The 24,663-nt window shown below is 38.3% G+C and overlaps 1 protein-coding gene across 1 annotated transcript; it reads left to right on the plus strand.

The window, feature by feature from the left end:
- The first annotated feature begins 13,754 nt into the window (after nt 1-13,754).
- Nucleotides 13,755-22,496, plus strand: LOC126814266 (uncharacterized). The gene is made up of 3 exons (XM_050539321.2): nt 13,755-13,986; nt 19,308-21,271; nt 21,952-22,496. Exons 2-3 carry the CDS (start codon nt 19,309-19,311, stop codon nt 22,125-22,127), a joined length of 2,139 nt encoding a protein of 712 aa, XP_050395278.1. The 5' UTR covers nt 13,755-13,986; nt 19,308; the 3' UTR covers nt 22,128-22,496.
- The last annotated feature ends 2,167 nt before the right edge of the window (nt 22,497-24,663 follow it).

Genomic DNA, 24,663 nt, shown 5'->3' on the forward strand with positions numbered 1-24,663 from the left:
TAGAAAGGTAATACATTTAACGCCATTTTATTTCATATCTAACAGCTTTATCAGTTCATATGGGATTAGTATGCTCATCCGCGCATCTGGTATTCCATTCATTTCCAAAGGTGAATAAATAGTTCTTTCATAGTGACAATTCTAACTAATTACCATGCACAATATATTATAATAGTTGACTGTTTTGACTGTGCCACAGGCGACATGAATATAGTCCATGAATAACTATTCATATTTTACTGTCTAAACGATAAATAAAGATAACCTAGGCGACTGATACACACACCAATATGTTCTGTAAATCTTACTGTCTAAATGATAAAGAAAGGTTATCTGGGCGACTGATAAACACAGCAATAGGACGTAAACGAAATAAACAACAAACAAGCAACAAACATAGTCTGATTATTTGCGATATTGTTTATATTTTAATATCTTGATAGTTTAACTGGCTGCTTTATAGAAGTAAAGAATAGTATATTGTAGTTATTGGTATCTAGCTACGTTAAAGGGTACAGATGAATATATTGTAGTTGTTGGTTAAATCGAAAGAAATTGACTTTTAAAAAAAGTTACATATTATTATAAATATCTTAGTTTTTGTTCCAGCGCTCAGTATAACAAAATGAATCGCCACAATAGACACCTGAAAATACAAAAAGGGAATATAATATTATTATAAATAAACAAGCCGTCATAATCCTTCCGAAATTTCAATAAATGTAGACAACACTAAAACATCATATTATGGTGAACGTATACTCAAAGCAGCCATGACTGAAATTGGGTAAACCTATCATACAGCTCAAGTGTACACCATAGTCCAATTTAAAACGTAAGGGAATGACGAGAGGTGAAATGAAGTTGGATGGGTGATTATAAGTAGAATAGTGAATATTTACCTGCACACGATCCATTTACACATGGATAGCCATAATTACAATCCATGCTGTCAGTACATTTCGCTATAAATATATGTAATATATCATTAATTGTTGTTTGACATGAGTTGTACAACTTCTCTTTATGGGCATCCCATTAATTATTAGGTTTTTTAGGACTGAGATCGGATTAATGCTTAACACCATATCACATTGTTATTGAATGGCTTCCGTCTGTTAATTAGTTGATTGTTAACCATTTGTATACAACCTCCTGTAACATGTTAAATTGTATCATTTCCTGTTTCACATGTAGAGGGGTGTTATTGTCCAATAGACATGTCCTGAGATCATTAGGACCCACGACGCGTTAGGAAGTGTTTAACGACATTGTAGCATTTTAAAAGAAATTACTAAAACAGAGAGGTGTTATTCAATCAACAGTGTCACCCTTAAGCATATTACAATGCTTGATAACCGTGAGAGTACAACACTCATTGAAAATGAAACGTTGCAGTAAATAAACCTATTGAATGTTATCCATAAAGCTGTCTGGTATTATATATGACACCATGAATACCACGAATATCAGTATATTCATCAACATGGCAACAGGAACGAGTTATATTTACAGATTTCTGGCAATATTATCGTTATAAATACACCGGATTGGTATAATTGATCCACTGTCCATAATATAAATAAATACACTGGATTGGTATAATTGATCCACTGTCTATAATATAAATAAATACACTGCATTGGTATAATTGATCCACTGTCTATAATATAAATCATACTTACGCACACAAGAACCCGTTCTACAAACCCCAGGGTAGGAAGCGCAAGATGTTCCATTAGACTGATTACGACAATGCATAGCAGCTATAATAAGGATAATTTACGATATAAAAATGTGCTTTCATAAGATCAAGGCTAACACGATCTGGTTGACAAAATTCAAAATAAAGGCAATTCATACGACATAGTGTTACCAGGTCTTCCTTAACAAGATAAATGGGTAACACGACATGATTGACATGTCACCAGGCGGTGACAAGGTATCTGCCACTCTCATATGAATGAACCAAGTAGAACAGTATTGGTAATAGCAAAAGAGATGTTATTAATAATATTTATCTATATTATACTTACACATGCACACGCCATCTACACATGTACTTAACTTAGTGCAATAGTTATCTTTCCCACATCGAGCTCCTGAAGAAATAAAATTAAGAATACGATATGCTTTAGTTACAACAACTTACAGTTTCTCTCAGCAGGTCGGTACTTAAAAACCAGGAGTACTCAAGGTAAGTGGGATATGACGTCTCAGTCCGCTAAAACTTGATTTAACATTCTTGTTATGTTAACAATATTTGGGCGAATAAGAAATTTGGACCACATGTGAAATGTTAATGATATATATGCAATACTATTTTTAATTACATGTATTCCACTCGTTTTACCGGGCCACCGGATGTAGCCATTCACGTAATCATACAATTCGTAACATGAACTGGTTATATGATTGCAGCTCAACTAAATATTGTGAAATCCGGGTATATGATTGTAACTAAACATTGTTCGATAAAATACCTTTATATTGACAGTAGACCCATCTGCCATCTTCCAGTAGAGAACACACAGTTGCTAAAATATAAAACAGGAGTTGTCTTATAATGCGTTAAAATCTACATCATAATAGGGACATACTGTCGTTGCTTTTAACCTGTTTCTGTTCACAAGTAAAGTCTTATCAAAACAGTCATTATTTCAACCTAAATACAGAATTTAACTAAACGCGACGTGACTTCATTCCGAACAAAAGTATGTATTTAAGGTAATAATCAAGATATTTCTTTATTTTATTTAGAAGGTACATGCTATAGGCTACACATTTTATTCACAGTTATCAACTCTTAGACATTTGTTATCAATTCAACGCTTAAACACTACTTCTATAATTATTTGCCATATGGAAAGTCCATTTACTTTTCTTGCCTCACTTTGCTCTTTTATGAACTTACCTGTTAATACCCCTTAGTACATAATGTATTTATATTCAACTTCAACATTGCAAAATTGCATGAATAGGTTGTTGAATAACATTGCCTGTAAGTCGTTATAAGTGACATTCACGGGGCAGGAAATGTTCACTAAACCAAATTCTCATTTCTCTAAATTTGATATCAACAGACAGGTAACATGCCGTACTTACTTCCGTTTGTACATTTATCATTAAGACAGACCCGAAACCCAGATGACTGGTCACAGGAATCTCCATCTCCACACTTACCTGAAAAATGAAACCAAATTACTGGTTAGAAGATTGATGTGTTAGTTTACAGATTTCAATATATTCAACAAATACAGATGTGGATATTAATGATGAATTTATTAACCTATTTGACTGACTGAAATTTAAACAAGAAAATAAATCAATACAATGATATGATGGAATTTCAATTTGTTCTTAAAATTAACAAATTTATGTGATTAATACATAACTGGTTATAAATCCATTGGTAATAGACGAAGGTAGCTTACCATGAGTTGTACATCTTATGAACGCACACTGTCCCCCGTTAGCTTCACACTCTGTCACGTTACATACTCTCGCTGTAAAATAATTTATAATATTGTTAATATAAATAAACACTTATTATCAGATTATATGGCATTCTCCCCGTCTTCAGATATCATTGCGCCATTGGAAATGTATTAGATCTCTCAACTGTATTTATCGTAGCATCCAAACATGTGATTCACCAGCTGGTACTGTGATCATTTTAGGGAGACAAATCACAATAAATAATGTACCAGTCGTCCCCACCGAAACCGGATGCATAATATCAAACACCTTCGTGTACACATAAAGATTTCACATCCAATCTAAAATAATATTTTTTTTTGTCCTTTTTTCAAAAATTGACAGAGAACAAGCAAAACCGGCTATTTTTAGTAAAATCAGGGGCCATAATCCAATACTTTACGGTCCGATACATGCCACTATCGTCAGGAACCGAGATCAGTGGGATATAATCCTATATTTAAAGTTCCGTCAAAATCAGATAAAAAAAATTGTGACCTGTATGCTCGACCCCATACAGCAATTGCTACCCAGAATTTTTTAAGAAATGCCGGTGTCCAAGTCCTGGATTGGCCGTCGCTTAGCCCCGACCTTAATCCTATTGAACACATCTGGGACGAACTGAGTCGACGTGTTCGTCAGCAAGTGAATCCACCACTGACGTTGCATGACCTTCAACATGCTCTTGCTGAGCAGTGGCGACGTCATCCTTGGGTAGTGTTTACTAAAGTTCTGAGATCCATGAGAAGACGGTGTGTGGTAGTACGAGACGCTAGAGGAGGCCACAGCCGTTACTATACACTTTATTCCGATTGTTCTCCAAGTCTGTGAATTTCATTTTGGGGGGTACTGTGACATCACGAACGTTATCAATGTCAAGGACTTTCGGCGAGACGTATTCTTGCTTTCTGTTGATGTCAAGGTCGTATGTGCACAACATTACACTAAAATAGTTGCCTTATACCAACTATTAAAAATCTAATCCCAAAAAATCCCGAGTGTCAAGTTTTTAATTTGGCTGACTATATTTCATTTTTATTATCTTAGAGCACGCGCTTGGGAGTTTCTTGTGCGAGGAAACCGGAGTACCCGGATTAAATCCACGAGGTTGGGAAAGCGCCCCTATCTCTAAGCCACATACGCTTAAGCCATGGATCGAAAAGACAACCAAAAGTCAGAGGTGACCGTCCAACTAGAGGTCGAAGCGCGGCACTCTAGTTCATCCCACCTCCCCACCCCACCCCTATAATATGTATCGCATTACAATCTTTATAGGATCTGTGACGGCTTTCTAGTCGGTAGTATGTGTTCCGCAGGTAGAAAGAGTAGAGTCAGTACTTTGATTAGCTTGTGATACTGGTAAGTTCTACGAAGAAAATCAGACTGGTCTGAGCGGTCTTCAAAGAAAGCAATTGTATTAAAACAAATATTATAACTAAAACTTATATTTGTTGGGATGAGTTGTCTTATATCTCGACCCATGTTTTAAAGTTGGGATGAGTTGTCTTCTAGCTTGAGACGAGTTGTCTTATATTTGAATGAGTTTGTCTTTGGGATGAGGGTTTGTTTACCCCATATACATACATCAGCAGGACTGATTGTAATTTCAACTCAAAGCTATATGTAACAATTATCTCTCTTTCCTAAAGCTGTGAAACAGCCAAAATAATTATGAATTAATCATGATTAATTGTTTGTTAAGTTTAACAGGATGAAATATTTATAAATACATACCAACATGTATTTAACTTCAGATAAACAAATGGGTACTGGCAGGATGGTGTATTCCAGTCTACCCAGCTGTAAATGGGTACTGGTAGAATGATATATTCCAGTCTACCCAGCTGTAAATGAGTACTGGTAGAATGATATATTCCAGTCTACCCAGCTGTAACTGGGTACTGGTAGAATGATATATTCCAGTCCACCCAGCTGTAACTGGGTACTGGTAGAATGATATATTCCAGTCTACCCAGCTGTAAATGGGTACTGGTAGAATGATATATTCCAGTCTACCCAGCTGTAACTGGGTACTGGTAGAATGATATATTCCAGTCTACCCAGCTGTAAATGGGTACTGGTATGAGTGTGTATTCCTGTCTACCCAGCTGTAAATGGATACCGGTAGTTTAGTGTATTCTTGTCCACCGGCTGTAAATGGATACCGGTATGAATGCGTATTCCTGTCTACCCAGCTGTTAAGGTGACGTACGCCAATACCACAAAAAAGGTTGCACTGTTTGGGCAGCATAATACAAGCCGGAAAAATAGTTCATAGATAAAGGGAGATAATTAGGCTTTACCTGTATGAGATGCAGACCACCATTAAATTTAACCATTTCTATACAACTCTCTCTCTCTCTTACACACACTCTCTCATTCTAGAAGTAGGTGTTGTCTTAATAATACGGTGTAAGTTAAAATACACATGGAAATTAAAAAGTTGACGCTTTCAGTTCCATCGATACATATTCTACAATCTACAATATCCGACATTTGTCACACATTAAAAAGGTTTCAACATTTACACAGAAATTAGAAGAAAATTAAGACATTAAATTTAATTAAAGATACATTATGGGAGATAAGATAAAGAGCTGAAAGTTCTCGCTATAATTGTTAAAAACTAGATGATGTAAGGCAATTTGTTGAAAATTTCAGTCAAATTGGTCCACTATGAACCGAGATATCAGCTTTGTAAATTTCCGCCTAGCCTCGTTCATCATTACTAAAGTTAGTACGTTAAAAAGCATAGTCTCGATTATCCATTGTTTTCATTTAATTATCAATGAGCGTTTGCAGCAGATAGGATTATAATCCAGTCGATATCGAAGGCTAGCCTTGACATCGAGAGTTGATTATGGTCTGGATAAGTTAATTAATGTCTAATTAATAATTTAGATAAGATTTCAAACCTAAAGAAAGACCTGTGATAGGCAGATTTAGCTCTTGCATAATGTATGTTTAAGTACTGTACAGGTATGTATGACTTCACAAAACATCGGCGGCGAGATCAGATTCCTCTATCGTCGCGAATACCAAGTCTCGCGCTTTCAAGCTATAATGTCTACCTGTGATAATCGAGTTGAAAAATTCAAGGTTCATTCAATGTCACTCTTTCCGTGGAGGTCGCAATGTCACAACCTCTGATTGGAAGCCACGGTTCACGTGTCTGTAGATAACATAGCTATAAGTTCAGGAATTGTCGAGTTAACCAGCAACGTCCAGATGTTGTAAAACTCGCAGTTGTTGCTTCAGGAACATGATGACAACTTATCTTTAATGACTTCTGGTTAAACAATATTTATCATTATTAAAACTCGCAGTTGTTGCTTCAGGAACATGTGTAATTCTCGCTTTGAGAAGGTGCACTATATGTGTTTGTAGAGTATTTCGTCGCCTTCAGACAGATATTCTTATGATATTTGGAGATTTAATTGAATCTACATTGAATCTAAATTAGCCGTTCATAGGTTTTATGTAATTATAATGGGAATGTTACTTTTAACTATTTTTAATACATTTTTGTTTATGGTCAAACAGAGCATCCTACGAGATTTGTTGCAGTTGTGCTGGGTTTTTTGTCAGCACGATGTACATAATGTGCACTTAAAAGAACCACCGACAGTTAGAATTCGATGTAAGTATAGGTCGTAGCGCCGGTGGGCGTGCAAAATTGCCCTTACAGCACACTGTATGGTCTATGCCCGTCTTTATTAGCCCAGTCGATGCAGAACGTCGTTGGATGTAAAACTATTATTTATAGTGTTTTGTAATATGTGTCAATATTATATTAATTTAACTCCTTTGCAGACCCTTTTTTATGCCGTGAAATCTGTCATAAATGGTTTTTGCTTCATCATTAAAGAGTATCAGGAAATTGGTGTAATGATTAAAAAATATATGCTTACTCAAAAATACTCACCCTCCAAATTTCAATGATACCTCTGAAATATTCCCAATTTTATAAATATTAAGTGGTTTGTGATCTTTTTATGAGAGAATATGATTATCACACAAATACAGCATTTGTCTACTTTAATTTATACACTCTTCAAAAAAGTAGGGGATATTCAGAAACAATATAAAACTACAGGGGGGGGGGGATCATGGTGGTTAAGTGGGTAAGGCGCTGGCTCGCTAGCCTGGAGGTCGGGTGTTCGACCCCTGCATTGGCTGAGAAAGTTCATCAAGAATTGTCGGCGTGGTTCCGCCTTGTCGGGGACGGAGGACCTGACAGGGGCAGCTGTCTAGTCGTTCGGATGGGACGAAAAACCGAGACCCCGTGTACGCATTGGCTTGCACGTAAAAGACCCCTTGACAGTTGGAATTCGATATAAGAGTAGGCCGTATTGCCGCTGCCCAGGCAAAATTTCCCTTATAGCACACTGTATGGCGTATGCCCGTCTTTATTAGCCCAGTTTAGGAGCAAAACAATAGGACGTTCAACCCATTTCATTTCATTTTCCTAGGAGAGGCTTAATATGATTAAGTTTATTTGTGCCTGCTAGATCCCAAGGCCGTTGCCAGCGGCCACAAATAAATGTATTTATAATGGATTTAAAATCCTTAAAAGTTATATAAAATTCAGATACGGGAAGATCTAAAGCAGACTTGTCAGCCGAGTCTGCTTGATCAAGGACGTTAAACCCCATTTCATTTTTAACTTTGTAGTAAATAAAATTACTGATAATTTAAGGGATACGGGGTACGACATGGTAAAATAATGTCCACTTTGAAAAATATTCCATTTTTAAATATTTTTGATGCGACTTCTTTGACACCCATTAGAGGTGTGTGAAATATCTTTGCGTCCAAAGTGACCTTCAACAAACTAGGTCATTTCTGGACTAACATATTTTTCAATTTTAAGGGACTGTCGCACATTTTCAACACAAATTACCCGTTGAACGGAGTGGTTGGGTTGCACGACACTGCGGATAGAAAAATTAACTAAATGTCGGTTATGTAGTCTTAAACTCGCATCAAAATGCACCTGTGTCCACCTTTTCATACTCCGCTGGTCTTCGACGCGATGGTCTCTAACGTAATGCTGAACAACATTGTACTGAGGCAAGCGTACAAGCATACACTCAACCAGTTTAAAATAGGTCGTGAATACTGCCCTATAATTTAAAAAAAAGGTACTCTTTGTTACAAGATATTCTATGGAAAAACTAAAGTAAACTAAAATCCCCTAATTTCGATATGCCTGACTGGGTTGAGTTTAAATTGTTAACAGATTTTATCAAAATGTGTCAACAGCATAGCTAGACGAACATAATACATTTATATAAACCTTTTTATAAACCTTATATAAAAAAAATGTACTGGTAAAGTGGTTCACCCACTTACTTACGAATCAATGAAAGTGTGCCAAAGCTCACTTTTTGGTTAAGGAAGGAAATGGGGTTTAACGTCCACTCGACACAAACTAGGTCATTTCGGGACTAACACATGGTTCAATTTTATTTCAATAATTCGCTTGCGCGTAGGGGTCTTTAGCTGTGGGAGAAAACCGGAGGACCCGGAGAAAACCCACGAGGTTGGACAGGCGACCCTACTCCTTGTCACGTACAACCCTCACTTTTTGGATCCGGATCAAAAGATATCTGGCATGCCCATTAGAAAGTCATTTTGTCCAACAATATACCAAAAGAAATGAAAATGAAATGAAATGGGGTTTAACGTCCTACTGTTCTGTGCCTATTGGGCTAATGAAGACTGGCATACGCCATACAGTGTGCTATGAGGGAAATTTTGCCCGGACAGCGGCACTATGGCCTACTCTTATATCGAATCCCAACTGCCACGGGATGTTTTACGTGCACGCCAATGTATACACGGGTCCTCGGTTTTTCATCCCATCCGACAGCTGTCCTTGTCAAACCCTCCGTTCTGCACCGCTAACAAGGGGAAACCACGCCGGAAAAAACCGGTGAACTTTCTCGGCTAATGCGGGCATTGCGGAACACGCGACCTCCAGGCTAGCGATCCAGCGCCTTACCCACTTAGCCGCCGTGGCTCCCATCTGCCGAAAGCTAGTTAACAATATTTAAGAAATCTTGTAAAAAATGTTACTGAACTTTACGATGCGATAACCTAACCACGATTTGGCTCCCTCGAATACAACCTGTCCTGCAAATATAAAAGGTTAATTCGAAAGCTTGCTACCTTTAGCGTCATTAATCTCTAGAAACGTACGAAAGCTTGCTACCTTTAGCGCCGTTAAACTCCAGAAACGTTCGAAAGATTGCTACCTTTAGAGTCATTAAACTCCAGAAACTAACGAAGCTTGCTACCTATAGAGTCATTTAAATAATTATGTTTACATACGTCCTGGTTGGTGAAAAGGACACTGCTCCCGTGGTTATGTAGCTTGTGACATGTCCATTCGAGTGAATCGCCACAAATTCGGTTGTTCGTACTTGGTTTTATTTTATTTAAATACATGTAAATACAATTTGTCATAGATACTTACGTTATTTTAACCATTCCTTCCAGTTATTAAAATATGGGGACCATGTTGTCACTAGTTGTGGTCTCTTAAGGCCTACCAACACAAATTGGTTACCAGGACCACCTAACGAGCAAACCACCTAGCGGAAACAGCAAGGACATCCCCTTGTCGATTACTCGTTTCGTCGGCGATGATTTATCGTGTCCGCGAGGGGGGTTGGATGGCTGAATGGTTAGCACGTATCATAAAGTCTGTCATTGAGTCAACTGTTGTGGTTTCGATTCCCCTGATGTACGTGACAAGGAGTAGGGTCGCCTGCCCATCCTCGTGGGTTTTCTCAGGGTCCTCCGGTTTCCACCCACTGCTAAAGACCCCTACGCGCAAGCGAATTATAAAAATAAAATTAAACCATATGTTAGTCCCGAAATGACCTAGTTCATGTCGAGTGGACGTTAATCCCCATCTCCTTGGAATATCAAGAACTGACAGCAGTTGATTTAAATGGAACATTTGTTTCTTATGTTTTAAACATAGTTCAACGCCATAAACCATCATTTTCAAGTGCAATTTACACTTTTAAGACACATTTCCCTCAAACATTACTTTCACCACAGGCCCGGGACTGTACAGCGCAGTGGACGCTTACGGCTAGCCCCAAGATCCATTCACGTTTTTTGAATTTCTTTATGTGTGTTTTTCTGAGTATGATGTCTTGTCCAGGTAATTGTTTTTGTGTAAATTATGTGTGGTGCAGTCCCCCTGCACTTACTATTTCAGTTTGAAAGCAGTTCAAAATCTGACGACCTCTCATACACAGAATTTTGTAGATAAATCAACCACAATTGGTCGGAAGTTTTATTATTGAGATCTTTAATAATTCCATGCATCATATTCATGATTAATGGTAAATATATAGAGAGAAATGGGGTTTAACGTCCACTCGACACAAACAAGGTCATTTCGGGACTAACATGGTTCAATAGCAATGGGAGGAAACCGGAGGAATCGAAGAAAACCCACGAGGTTGGACCTGCAGCCCTACTCCTTGTCACGTACAACCGGGAGAAATCGAAACCACGCCAGTTGACTCAATGACAGACCTTATGATACAGCGCGCACGTGCAAACTATTCGCCCCCAACCCTCCCATGTATGAGTGTGATATGAAGTTTGTTTTGGTGTCTATTTATGGGTTTTTGATACCAAGTTATTCAATGGGACCATATTCAACCCCCTTTAAAATTGACCTAATTTGTATAATTTTATTATGGGGTTGAGGTGGCCCAGTGGTTTGATTGTCGCGCTCTGAGTTCTTGCTTGCAGGTCCCGCTCTGAGCGTATTAGTACAAGGCGTATTTGAATATTCTACAGGACCACCGATGTGTATCAAGAATTAATTTATCGCTGTTCAGACAAGGTGGTCGTGTATTATCCACTTGACACCTCATCCATAAAGATATAGTACAGTTAAAAAAATCAATAACACGCACACTACGACCTGTTTATCTTATAGTACTTTAACATAAAGATGTCCGATACAGTCCAATTATTTTTTGAGTTGACCTGGTACATTTTCACGTTTTATAATAATCTTAGATATTATACAAGGCTTATACATTGAATGGTTGTTTTTTAATTGCTGTGTGATACGTAAACTCATTTCATAATAAACATGAAATGGTATATGAGGTTAAAAAGTTTAATAAAATTTATGGGTTGGCTTGGAGAGGGTGTGGGGGGGGGCATTTTCACGTTTTTTAATAATCGTAGACAGGCTATGAAGTTAAAAATTTGAATAAAATTGTTATTTATAGGATGGCAATTGGGGTGGGGTGTGTGTGTGTGGGGGGGGGGGGGGTAGTACATTTATTCGTTTTTTAACGAGTATATGAGGTTAAAAAGTAAAAAAAGAGATAGTTTATGGGATGGGATGTGGTACATTTTTGAGTTTTTTTAAAAATCGTAGACAGTATAAAGTAAGTAAGTAAGTAAGTTTATTGCATAAAAACGCCCACGGGGAGCAGCCTACAATTACAAAATGAAACAAAAATCACATAAGAACAAATATACATGAACATAGATAAACGTTACCTTGTTCACTACTGATTCAAGGGCGATGTGTAAAGATATGAAGCTAAAAATTTGAATAAAATTATTATTTATGGGTTGACAATGGTAGGGGTGGGGGGAGGTCAGTACATTTACTCGTTTTTTAATAATCGTAAACACAATATGAGGTTAAAAAGTTAAATACAGTTATTGTCTGTGTATTGAAATATGGCTGTATATACTTTACATGTATTAGTAATAAATATTATAGTAAGTGTACCACATATATGCTGCTCCCCCTGGGCGTTTCTATGCAATACACTTATTTAGTATTAGTAACAAATAGTAAGTGCACCATATATAAACAAGCCTACAGACCATACACAATATATACCGACATTTCAAACAATATACAACTCACGTATACAACTAAGTGAATGAATCCGGAAGCAAGTCGTACACACCCACTGTGCTGTACATTGTACAATGCCCTGTCTGTACATGCAGTGATACAGGTTTCATTCAAAATGAATACAAACTACACTTGTCTCTTAACAATAAGGAGAACTAAATTGATTGGCCTATATTTGTTATAAAGTTGGTAAACATTTTGATTCGATCAGAACTTCTGTATTCAGATTTCCAAAAGCTTTCTTCCCACTGTTAAACACTCATGCGGATTATTGGGATAAACGATGGTCCCGAAATCCGAAATATGACTTATTTTGTGTGGAGTGGACGTTAAGCACCCCCCTCCCCCCAACACCACCACCACCACCTCTCTCTCTCTCTCTCTCTCTCTCTCTCTGGTTTCGATGTCCCTGTTGTACGTGCATATGTTAGTCCCGAAATGACCTGGTTTGTGTTGAGTAGACGGTCTCTCTCTCTCTCTCTTCTCTCTCTCTCTCTCTCTGGGCGACGAACCTGTCAAGGAACAACGTCTAGTTGTTCCGATGGTCCCGTGTACAGGATGCCCAGACGAACTTTTTCTCATCACACATGCATGTTCAATGTTCATCCGTATTACTCTAATCGATGCAGAGCAGTAAGACGTTAAATCATGTAACATGAACATCACTATATCCGTTATCAAATAATACACACTGTTTAGTAATTGATTTCTTACGTTTCATCTGACACAATAGCTAGTTTTTAGTTCGTTTGCCTTGCCCAGATCCTAGACACTTATATTAAATACGTCACTAATTACTTAAAGGTGCATTGAGTAAGATTTAAATAAAGATGCGGTCGTTCTCGCTATTAAAGTTCAAAATAGATAATGAAAAATTATGAATATATTTCAAATATCCGTGAAATTACTTTATTCCGAACGAATTTATGAATGTTTGAAGAATTCGCAAGAGAGTCTCGATTATCAAGTACAATTGCTACACTAATAAACATTATCTCGATTATCGTTTTAACGTTAATAGTGTTTTAATCTAATCAACATCTAAGCCAGCTGATAGTCTAGAGAATAAATAAATAATAATTTATATAACGTTTGAATCTAGAAAAAGACCAGCAACCGGCATATTTAGCCTTTGTATACCGAATCTTTAAATAATCTTTATGTTAAATGCGTCATGGATTATTTTCGTCCATAAAGGTTAATATATAAATACGCACTTTAATTTACAAGGGATATATAAATGAAATATAATAGACGCTCTGCATAAATAGAAGAGTTGTTATATGTAAACAATACGATTTCTCTCATATGTAAATGAAAGGAAATAAATTTGCTCTATCTATGAGTTGATATAGAAATTTATATATCAACATTTATTGTACGTGTGTAGGTGCTCAAAATTCCAAGGCGGCACAGGTTGAAAAGCCTAAGAGTGGATATAGAAATGTATATATCTAAGGTCAACATACATTGAAAAATTTCGACTACCTGTCAGTCTTTTGAGAGTTAACGAAGCATGGAGCGACAAATATAATATTCTCTCGCAATTCGGCTGAAATAGAATCAGTTGGAGGAGTGCAATTAGAAAGGTAAGTCAACGTAATTATTAGAGTACATGTTATAAGAGATTTAATGTGAGAATTATCAGGCGTTTATCGTTAGATGAAAATCCTGGTTTCATATCTTTGTCAATGAGCGAGGGACAAATATCGGGTTTAACGTCCACCGGACACAAACTAGGGTATTTTTGGATAAACATACGGTACAATTTTATTTCAATAATGCGCTTGGGCGTATGAGTGGTCGAAAAAAAACTCTAAGGACCCTAGAAAACAGACGCGGTAGGCGACTCTACTGATTGTCACGTACACGTGTGACGTGGAAATTACGTCACTTGATTCAATAACAGACCTTATGATCTTAAGTACACATTTTAGATCATTCGACTAGAATACCCACGAGGTTAGGCAGGCGACCCTAGGAAACGACTGTAATCTAATGAGCAAGCTGTAAGACCACATTATGAATGACAAGATACACTAGCTATACAATGCATATTTCCGGTAATTATCAATTATAGTAATGAATGTTTGATATACCATTCACACAATGTAGAATTGCTTTTATAAGACAAATTATTATTCGCATATATCTTACAAGGTCAAAGTTACGATCTGTTTGAAATTGCTATAGATCTGCAAATTATTGTGGAATCCTGAAAAAACAAGTAATACAACTTAGTAAATTACACAACATTAGCACTCACAGATACTGGATATAGTATTAATGACATTTCAGTTTATCACGTTTGGTCGCCATTGATATAGACGGCAAATAGGGTTGGCAAAATAAGACCACTGCTTGACCACTGATAGATCATGTTATCAGTTATTTCTTGACGGGACAACTGTGCACTCTGACAACTGGATAGGTTTCTCATGTCGCCTTTGGGCTTTTTTTTTACAACGTTCAAGTCATCACTGTCACTATCACCTGAACTGCTACGTTTTGAGTTGTGATGCGTGTATGGGTTGTTTAGTTGTTTGTAAAGGAGAGTGAGACATAGGCTCATCTTCAACCGTTGTCAATACTTGACTGGGTGACGCCACTAGTTCGTTCCCCCCGTGTTCTCCGGATAACTTGAAGACGAAAATATGCCATAAAGTGTGTTATTCTATGAATGTAAATTGTCCCGGACAGCAATTGAATTTCAACTATCAACGTATCTTTTACGGGCACACCAACTTGTTTGTCTTGTGTATTTGTTTATGTAGGATGCGACACTCCGGTGTTTTTAAAATAGCTTACTATTAGTTTTATTGTTGTTTTATATTATATCAGGTAAATGAAATGCAATGAAATGGGTTTAACATCCTACTGTTCTGCTCCTATACTGGGCTAATGAAGACGGGCATACGCCATACGGTGTGCTATGCGGGAAATTTTGCCCGGGCAGCGGCACTATCGCCTACTCTTATATCGAATTCCAACTGTCAGGGGATCTTTTACGTGCATTCCAATATATACACGGAACCTCGTATCATCCGAAGGACTAAACAGCTGTCTTTGTCAGGCCGTGCTCTGCACCACTGACAATGGGGAATCCACGTCGGAAAATCCCGATGAACTTGCTCCGCCAATGCAGGGGTCGAACACCCGAACACCAGGCTAGCGAACACCTATATCAGGTAAACGCGTTATGAATATTTGCTATGTTATATTTATTATTTCCATTCTCCAATTGATTTCTACCAATATACATCAAAAAAACAAATAGAACTTATATGAACATTGTATCTCTGGTCGCATAAACGGACAAAAAAATGAAAAGAAAAGGGTATTCGAGGCCTATTTTTCTGCACCGACTGGGTTAATCCAGACGGACATACGCCATGCAGTGAGCTATGAGAAAATATTGTCCGGATATGGACTCCTCTGATTGTTAAAAGTTATTTTAGGTAGACGCCGACATGAAGTCAGGATTCGATATGTCGTTCCATCCGAATGACTAGACATTATTCCTTGTCAGGCCGTCCTTCCTACACCACAGTCTATAGTCCTTTGGATTTCACCAAAAGACGAGATTCTGAGTACAGTTTTGGGCTATTACACCTTCATGGATTTCATGGATTTATAAAATAACGGGGTATTTCAGTAAAAAAAAAAACGGGACCAAAAAACCTCGGGAATTAATGTTAGGATTGTATTTCATATATTACTGTATGCCTCTTCATTTTACAATTTTGTTACACATCATAAAATCGTTTTATTTCTTTCATTCTCCTAAATAACTTAACATCATGAACCGGAACAACCGCAATGATATAAACGTTGTTATTTAAAGATATGACAAGGTGGGTCACAAAAAAAACCGACAATTGAAAATGCAAACATAATTTTAAATAAGACCTATTTACTATTATTTTGTTACCAGTTATGGATCTAGTTTAGCCACAAGGGGTCTAGGGCCCCTGGATAGCAAACCATTTACAGGTGGACTTTTCACACATTTCACCGAACATAATTAATTAGAAATTACAATAAGTTATAATTTCCTATACATTCAAGTTACATAAATATGTGCTTTAATAGGGCCACGTGCCCTTTAACATCGTCTTTTCTAGATAGTTTGTTATATAAATAAGGGATTGTGTGATAAATGTCAGGTTAACAACGGTTGAGTGATCTTTAAAAGCTGGATATCGGGATATTAAGAAATAAGTATTATATGCAAAATAGTTATATAAAATATTAAATTCAAGGTCGAGGACAAATAAAGGTTATCGTGGTTTATGCACGAAATCCAAGTAGTGGAAAAGAAATATCAATCTACTCAAATGGTGTTGTTTTTTTTTAAATAGTTCGTGCATCATATTTTAAATGCAACATATTTCTGAGTAATTACGAATTGAAATGGGGTTTAACATCCTATTTTTTCTGATCTAACAGGAGTCATAAAGACAGGTCCACGTCACTCAGTGTACTATGGGGGCAATTATACCCGGACATTGGGAGAGAGAGAGAGAGAAATGGGGTTTAACGTCCACGTGACACAAACTAGGTCATTTCGGGACCAACATATGGTTTAATTTTATTTCCATAATTAGCTTGCGCGTAGTTGTCTTTAGCAGTGGGAGGAAACTGGAGGACCCGGAGAAAACCCACTAAGTTGGACAGGCGACCCTACACCGTGTCACGTACAACCGGGGATTCGAAACCCCCGGACATTGGTGTTGCAGCCTAATGCTTTTTGTCCGACCCAAACGACTTGTCATAGGGCCTGACGAGGAACAATGACAAGTCCTCTATCGCCGACAAGAGGCAACCACTCCGAACGGAAAAATCCCAAGCAACATTCTCAGCCATCACTTTGTGGGGGTCATTTCACGCATATCCACCTGTAGAGAATTTTTAACGACTGTTTGTGGTCTATTTATATTTTATTTTATGAATCAATGTAAATCAGACTAACTTTAATTACGAGGTTATAACAGGTCATGTTTTGTAAAGCACATCTGTTCAAAATAAAAAAAATACTAACCGGACTAATACCTTTTCTAAATGGTTTACAAAGCATAACGCACTAACAATATCAATGTATGCCATTGACAATAAACCATTTATACTTATCAATAGCAATAAACATGCTTTAGTATTTATCGGTTGTATATATTCATTTGGAGGTGGACACGATCGACTTCGCCTATATCTTATTATATTAACTTAGGAATGTTATTCAAATGCTATTAAACTAGGACGTAGACATATACCTCAAACTTTGGAATGCTATTCAAATGACATTAAGCTAGGCCGTTGACATATACTTCAAAGCCAAAATTATGGACTATTGTAATATAAAATAGCAGAGGACGCTTACATCTTGTCCAAGTTCCATTCACTTGGGGAGGATGGATGGCCGAATGGTTGGCATAAGGCCTGTCATTGAGTCAACTGGCGTGGTTTCGAATTCCCGGTTGTACGTGACAAGGAGTAGGGTCGCCTGTCCAACCTCGTGGGTTTTCTCCAGGTCCTCAGGTTTCCTCCCACTGCTAAAGACCAATATGCGCAAGGGAATTATTGGAATAAAAATTAAACCATATGTTAGTCGCCGAAATGATCTAGTTTATGTCGAGTGGACGTTACCCCCCCCCCCCACACACACACACATCCTCTCTTTCTTTCCCTCCATTCAGTTGATCTAATATTTATTTCTTTCTTAATTCCTTATGTAAGTGTAGTTTTTGTCTTATCCGCGGGTTTGGCTTTTTCGGTTTTGTTGGTGTGTAGTCCCACTCCCCCTCCACCGCTCCCTCTGACTTACTAGTAGACGTATCCGAGTATAACATCAACATTCATACGGTAGTTATAATTCGGGATGGCCTTGTGATGTTAGGGTGTAGCTGTTCGAGCTCTTGATGGCCGATCACCTTAGGCTTACGGTCGTGGTTTCGATCACTCGCAGGTATATTCCGGGTAACCCACAGGATAGATTCTTGTATAATAAATATTATCGCCGTTCTTTTATCTAAAACACAGACATGGAGACCAATGCAGAGGCCACTGATACATTTAAATGGTCAACGTTTTCTTTAAAAAAAAACAAATACAATAAAATGGGGTTAATTTCCTATTGTTCCTCTCTGACAGGGCTAATGAAGATGGGCATACGTTATGAAAACATAGCAAAATTTGTCTATAAAGCCCGTTGGGTTAGACACAGGTATCGGATTATAATTATAATGTATATATAACAATTTATTCATATTTACTTTTAGTACAAAAATGATATAGTTATATAGGCACAGCAGATGATATGGTTATATATGCACATCAGATGATGTGCTTAAATAGGCGGCGGAGGCCTTGATCACGGAATAAAACATCGCATTTTATTGTATATTTTTCAAGACATGAAATATCAAGTTTTCCCTGGTTTAATCCAATTTAAAGAAAAAAACACAATATCAACGATTTTAATGATCTCCCGGCTCGGAGTCAATCAGATCTAAAAAATAATCCCTTCAAACGAGTCTAATCAACTGGTTATTGAAGGAACAACGCGTACTCGTTTGGATGGCACTTTTAACGTCGGGGTGCACTTTAAGGAACCCTTGACAGTTGGAATTCAAAATCAGTATATATTCCGACAGCTGACCTGTCAAAATGTCGCTCATAGTACACTGTATGGATCATGCCCGTCCGTCTTTATTATCCCATTTTATATGACTGAAATGACGTATTGAAGAAAGAGTGTAAACACATTTTCATATCAGCCCAGGAGCCATTTGTTGCATGTCAGTCTCAGGCAAGAGGAGTGAGTAGGGTTTACATTTTAGAAACGTAAGTTTTTTTTCATAATAGCCTGTTTGCTGTTGTGTTTATAAATGCATGTTTTATTTTATCATTTAAGGATGACTAGAACAATTCTACAGCTTATACTTCCGGTGCTAATTGTGTCATTAGCAACAGCAAACACGTGTCACCAGGATGCAGAAACATGTGAATTTTGGTTACACATTGACCACAGAATGACGATGGTAAAGGGTCGAATTGCTGTTTTCCCTGAAAATGGTCAAATCTACAGTTATGATACCGTCAACACTTCCGCCGCCACGCCAATGGATCTATCAGACGTTATAACCGCTGATGGCTGGGAAGGATACCGTTTAGTTATAGTAGCTAATAATAGTTTACCAGGCCCACCTATAGAAGTCTACGAAGGTCAAACTGTTGTTGTACATGTGAAAAACGCATTAACCAGCGAATCTGTTACTATTCATTGGCACGGACTCCATCAGACGGGTACCCCTTGGATGGACGGCGTAGCTTTTGTTAACCAATGCCCCATTCACCCCGGTGGGAGCTTCACCTACAGATTCAAAGCTAAACCTAAAGGTACCTTTTGGTATCATTCACATGTGGGCTCACAGCGAACCATGGGTTTATATGGAGCGTTGATCATTCGTGAGAAAAAGCCAATGGTGATGAAAGAATTAATTGCCGTTATTACAGACTGGAACCATTGGGATTCAACGGAGGTTCATCAACGAATGATCTACGGGATGTACGATCATCGTGTGAAACTGGGTAGCACCGACTCACTGGATGGGTCCCATTTCAGTTTGTTTCGATACCAATCGGGCTTAATTAATGGCAAAGGCAGATTATACGATGGAAATAAACACAACGGGGCTCCTTTGCATATATTTAATGTTACTGCTGGAGAACAGTACAGATTTCGATGGATTGCAGCAGGTGCTCTCTTTCCGTTTCGTATATCCATTGATGAACATAATCTCACCATCATAGCTTCAGATGGTTATGATTTGAAACCCCAAACAGTTGAATCACTAGTGATGAATCCTGGTGAGCGATACGACTTTATCATTACGACAGACAAGCCAGTGGGAAACTATTGGGTTCGCGCCATCACTCTTGAGGTGAACGTCAATCACACAGCGGAGGCCATTCTTAGATATGACACAGCTGCTAACATGGAACCTGATTCAAGCAAAAAGGCGTGCACGCAAAATGATAAATGTGTTGTAGCAAATTGTCCATTTTCTTATTATCCTATAGAAGCCAATACCGTTTGCATTCGATTTGATGAGTTTAAAGCCCTTCCTGATAACGACCCCGCACCTACAGCACCACAAGATCAACTACAAGAACGTTTCATAAACTTTGCTTTTCCGGGAATTAACAGGTATCCAGGCTCAGCCAATGGTCGATCATTTGTAAATCCACCAGTTTCAGCCATGACCCAACCTCAAGAATTAGGGAAGTATCGTTGTGGTGAAGAATGTACGGAGCAAACGAATTGTCATTGTTTTGGCACAATGGATCTGGATCACAACAAGGTTTATCAGATAGTGTTTCTTAATATGGGTAACGGAAAGGGTTGGGCGCATCCAATTCACATGCATGGCCACTCGTTCTACGTCGTCAAGATGGGATATGGATCATACAATGAAACGACTGGGAAAATAATGGAGGACAATTTAGATATTGATTGTCGTGGCGGTAAAGACAGATCTAAAAGTTTCTGTAACAATGCCACATGGTCGAATTCGACATGGTTTGGTGGCAATGTCCCAGGTTTAGAACTGACCAATCCGCCACGAAAAGACACAATAATCGTTCCAAGTGGGGGCTATGTTGTTGTAAGAATCAAGGCGGATAATCCCGGAACGTGGTTTATGCATTGTCATATAGATCTGCACGCAAGTGATGGAATGGCCCTTGTTTTAAACGAGTCTTTTCCACACCATCCAAAAGCACCGAAGGACTTTCCTAGATGTGGCGATTTCGAATATGATATGTCCAACGAGAACATGGAACCAGATCCCGAGAAGGAGAATATGAAACCTGCAGGTAAATATGCATTGTATTTGACCTCAAGCGTTATTATAATAACGAGACTGCTATTGGCTTACCGCTTTAATAGATAAATAAATAATAGGAGCCACGATGACTCAGTGAGTAAGATGCTGACCTATAACCGGGAGGTCTCGGGTTAAAGCCCAGTGTTGGCCGCGATTCGTTCCGCGGTAGTTTCCGGTGTGGTTTCCCTTGTCGTAGCTGCATTAGAGATGCCGAATTATGTCTAGTCGTTGCCCAACATAACAACTGAGGTCCCGTGAAGACTTTGGCGTACATGTAAAAGATCCCTTGACAGTTGGGATGTGATATAAGAGTCGACTTTAGTATTCTGTCCGTCTTCATTCCCTCATAGCACAATGTATTGCGTACGTCCGTCTTCATTTGCCTAGCCAAAGTAGAAAAAAAGTAGGATCGCTATAGATAATAAATTAATAAAGCTACTAAGTCAGAGAAAATATACACCCGTCAGATTCACATCACATCAATGCGGCTACGTGTACGTTCTGGTCCCTGGAGCTGTTTCAGAGGGTTCGCCCTTGAGGTCAAACGCGTCGTGCTTTTAAAGAAACGTGTTATAATGACGAGAGCTCGTTGTATGTCGTTGATTATACGTAGATTATAATTCCTTGAAATTAATACATGGTTTGTTATTTTGAATGTTTTATTTCCAGAGAAAATGGTATCGAACGAACAGTTCTGGGTTGTAACTGGATGTCTAATTGGTGGCATCGTGCTTCTTGGTTTCATCATTGTGTGTATGGTTTGCAACAAAGAAAAGACTAAAAAACAATATGAGATGAAATATGCCGTGGGTCAAGACAATAAAGTCTTCACTGTTAATTCATAACAGCATTTGATGCTTCAACCTATACAGGAACGTGCATGGGATGGCGGGGGGGGGGGGGCGCACATAACAATTAACAAATTAGTACATAAAGAGGTCACCCATGTAAACTTTTCTCGAATAACTGTATATATATTGCAGTAGCGCAGATTTGCGGTTGTGCTTATATTTTGGATATATTTATATATAAAGACAATGGACGTCTCGGGAAGGTCCATCTAAGGTTTGGTGGGAGACAAGTATTTATCTGTTCGGACTTAGAGGCAGCAATCGTCCTTCATTTGTAAATAATCTTAATTAAATTAACCTGTACATAATGTCATATCTATGTACTGGAAGTTACAATTTTAATAAATAACAATAACAATAACAGCGACAGTACTCCTACCTCTCTAGTATACCAGTTGGAGCAGAACAATAGGACGTTAAACCTCATTCCATTTCCTATCTCTCAATATGTTGGTTCATATTAAACATGCATTATAGAATATTTCGATAACGAACTGACAGTTCTCGTTGTAATAGTTGTAAAATAGATATTAAATATTCCAATCAAATTACTTCATTCAGAGCGAAGGTATAAATGTTTGAAGAATGAGACCTGAATATTCATTTCTAAATCAAATTGTTATATGGTGACCATGTAGCGGGGGCGGAGCGCGGCGACGAAGCGTGATTCGTCCGTGTCCCAGGCCCAATTCACCCAGGGCCTGAATTCGATGTCCTAAATCATTCACGGGATCATGCGGGTTATTTTGATACCACAAATGGTGGGGGTGGATGGCAGCGACGACGCGTGATGGACGAAAATACACACGTTTGATATGGTTACATTTGGGATTGTTTCTATTTTAATCATAATTCTCATGAATATATATATATATATATATAAACACAATCACTGTCATTTCAACAGACAGCCGCAATGTCTGAGTGAGCAAGACGTTGGTTCGCTAACTTCAAAGTCCTTTGATCGATCCCGGTTTAGGCCGAGGAGACAGTTCGTCGTGAAATTCCGACGTGATTACCCCACTTGTCAGTGGTGCAGGGCGGGCGGCCTGGCTTCGGGGAACACAAAACTCCGAGATCCCGTGTGTATATTTGCGTGAAAATAAATCAATCATTGACAGTTGGAAATCGATCAGGACTCAAACTAGTAATTATTTGCTTATTGACTTCAATGTTAAATGGCTGTAACATCACAGGCTGTAGCTTTTTACTCAACATTCTGTTGGTTCCAATCTTTATAGGCACAATGGGGATATTTGGCAATATTTTCATCATAATTTTGTAGGGGGTTGACCGTTTAGATTTTTGGCTACGGGAATTTGATTTTGCTTCAGTTGAAAATCTCACTTCAGTTTCAGACACAATGATTGCTCTGCAGAAAGACACTTTACACCCCTATCCCTCTGTTGTAATATCATATCAGTGTTACAAAAAATTGCTATGAAATTGCAAATTTGATTCCTTTTCTCCAATTACCATTTCTTCTTAAAACGTTAGACGTTAGGCGTAGACCAGTGGTTCTCAACCCTTTTTGGCCAATGGCACACCTTAGAACACGTGAAAAACTAGCGGCACACCTGGCTAAATATATGTGAAAAAGTTTGCAAAAAAACCCAAAACACGGCAAGTCATAGACGACATACAACCACAAAGACTAGTCATATAGAGTAACTCAAACTAGATAAAGAAAAACACAGCTAGCAACCTACTATTAAACCCCAGTGAATACTCATTTTGGATCACGGGCTTTTTCGCATTTTCTTAGTGTGTCGTTTAAAATGTCGCGGCACACTTAGGAAGATCTCGCAACACTTGTGTGCCGCGACACACTGGTTGAGAATCACTGGCGCAGACAGAGGCGGCGGACATCTCCATCCACAACAAATACCACCTTGATTTTCTCCAAGTCCTTCGGTTTCCATCCACACGCCCAATAAATCTGTAAAACTTAAATTGAACCATATGTTCGTCCTCTCCCCCACCCTCCCTCATGACTGATCCACGACACTTATCTTCTCTCTCTCTCTCTTCCATTTTCCCAATTACCTCGAATAGTTCGCTTAAATAATATTAAGGTAGAAAACCAGGGGCGGATCTAGGAATTTTGAAAAGGGGGGGCGCCGAAAAATGAGGGCACGCCGCTGAGAGGGGATTTCTTTATTTTTTTTTGGGGGGGGGGGCCCAAGAAAATTATCCGTCATTTCCTTGCATCTGTAGCCATTACAAGAGCTATTTGGCTGATACTGTCCACACATGAAACAATGCTACATCAAGTTGCACTCATGCGCGTCGATGATGGCCATGAGTGTATACGCCGCCGATTCCACAAGATGTTTGTCTATACGTCACTCTATAGGATTAGGGCACCGTCAGCTAAACAACAAGAATTGGTGTGTTTAAATCGATGGTCTGAGTCATTTGAGATCCCTGTAACGGATTGTGAACGGACATATTTGGGTCTGAGAAAAGGCACTTTTAGCAGTAAAAAAGGGCACTGGTCCCCCCCCCCCTTGAATGTGATTTTATGGCA

Source organism: Patella vulgata, chromosome 3 (genome assembly GCF_932274485.2).
Source record: "Patella vulgata chromosome 3, xgPatVulg1.2, whole genome shotgun sequence".
Taxonomy (NCBI): Eukaryota; Metazoa; Mollusca; class Gastropoda; family Patellidae; genus Patella; species Patella vulgata.

Excerpts from the sequence above, each read along its gene's own strand:
- LOC126814266 (XM_050539321.2), top strand. The coding sequence starts at position 19,309 with ATGACTAGAACAATTCTACAGCTTATACTTCCGGTGCTAATTGTGTCA. Across the intron at positions 21,272-21,951 it reads GGAGAATATGAAACCTGCAG|AGAAAATGGTATCGAACGAA; the intron begins GTAAATATGCAT and ends TTTTATTTCCAG.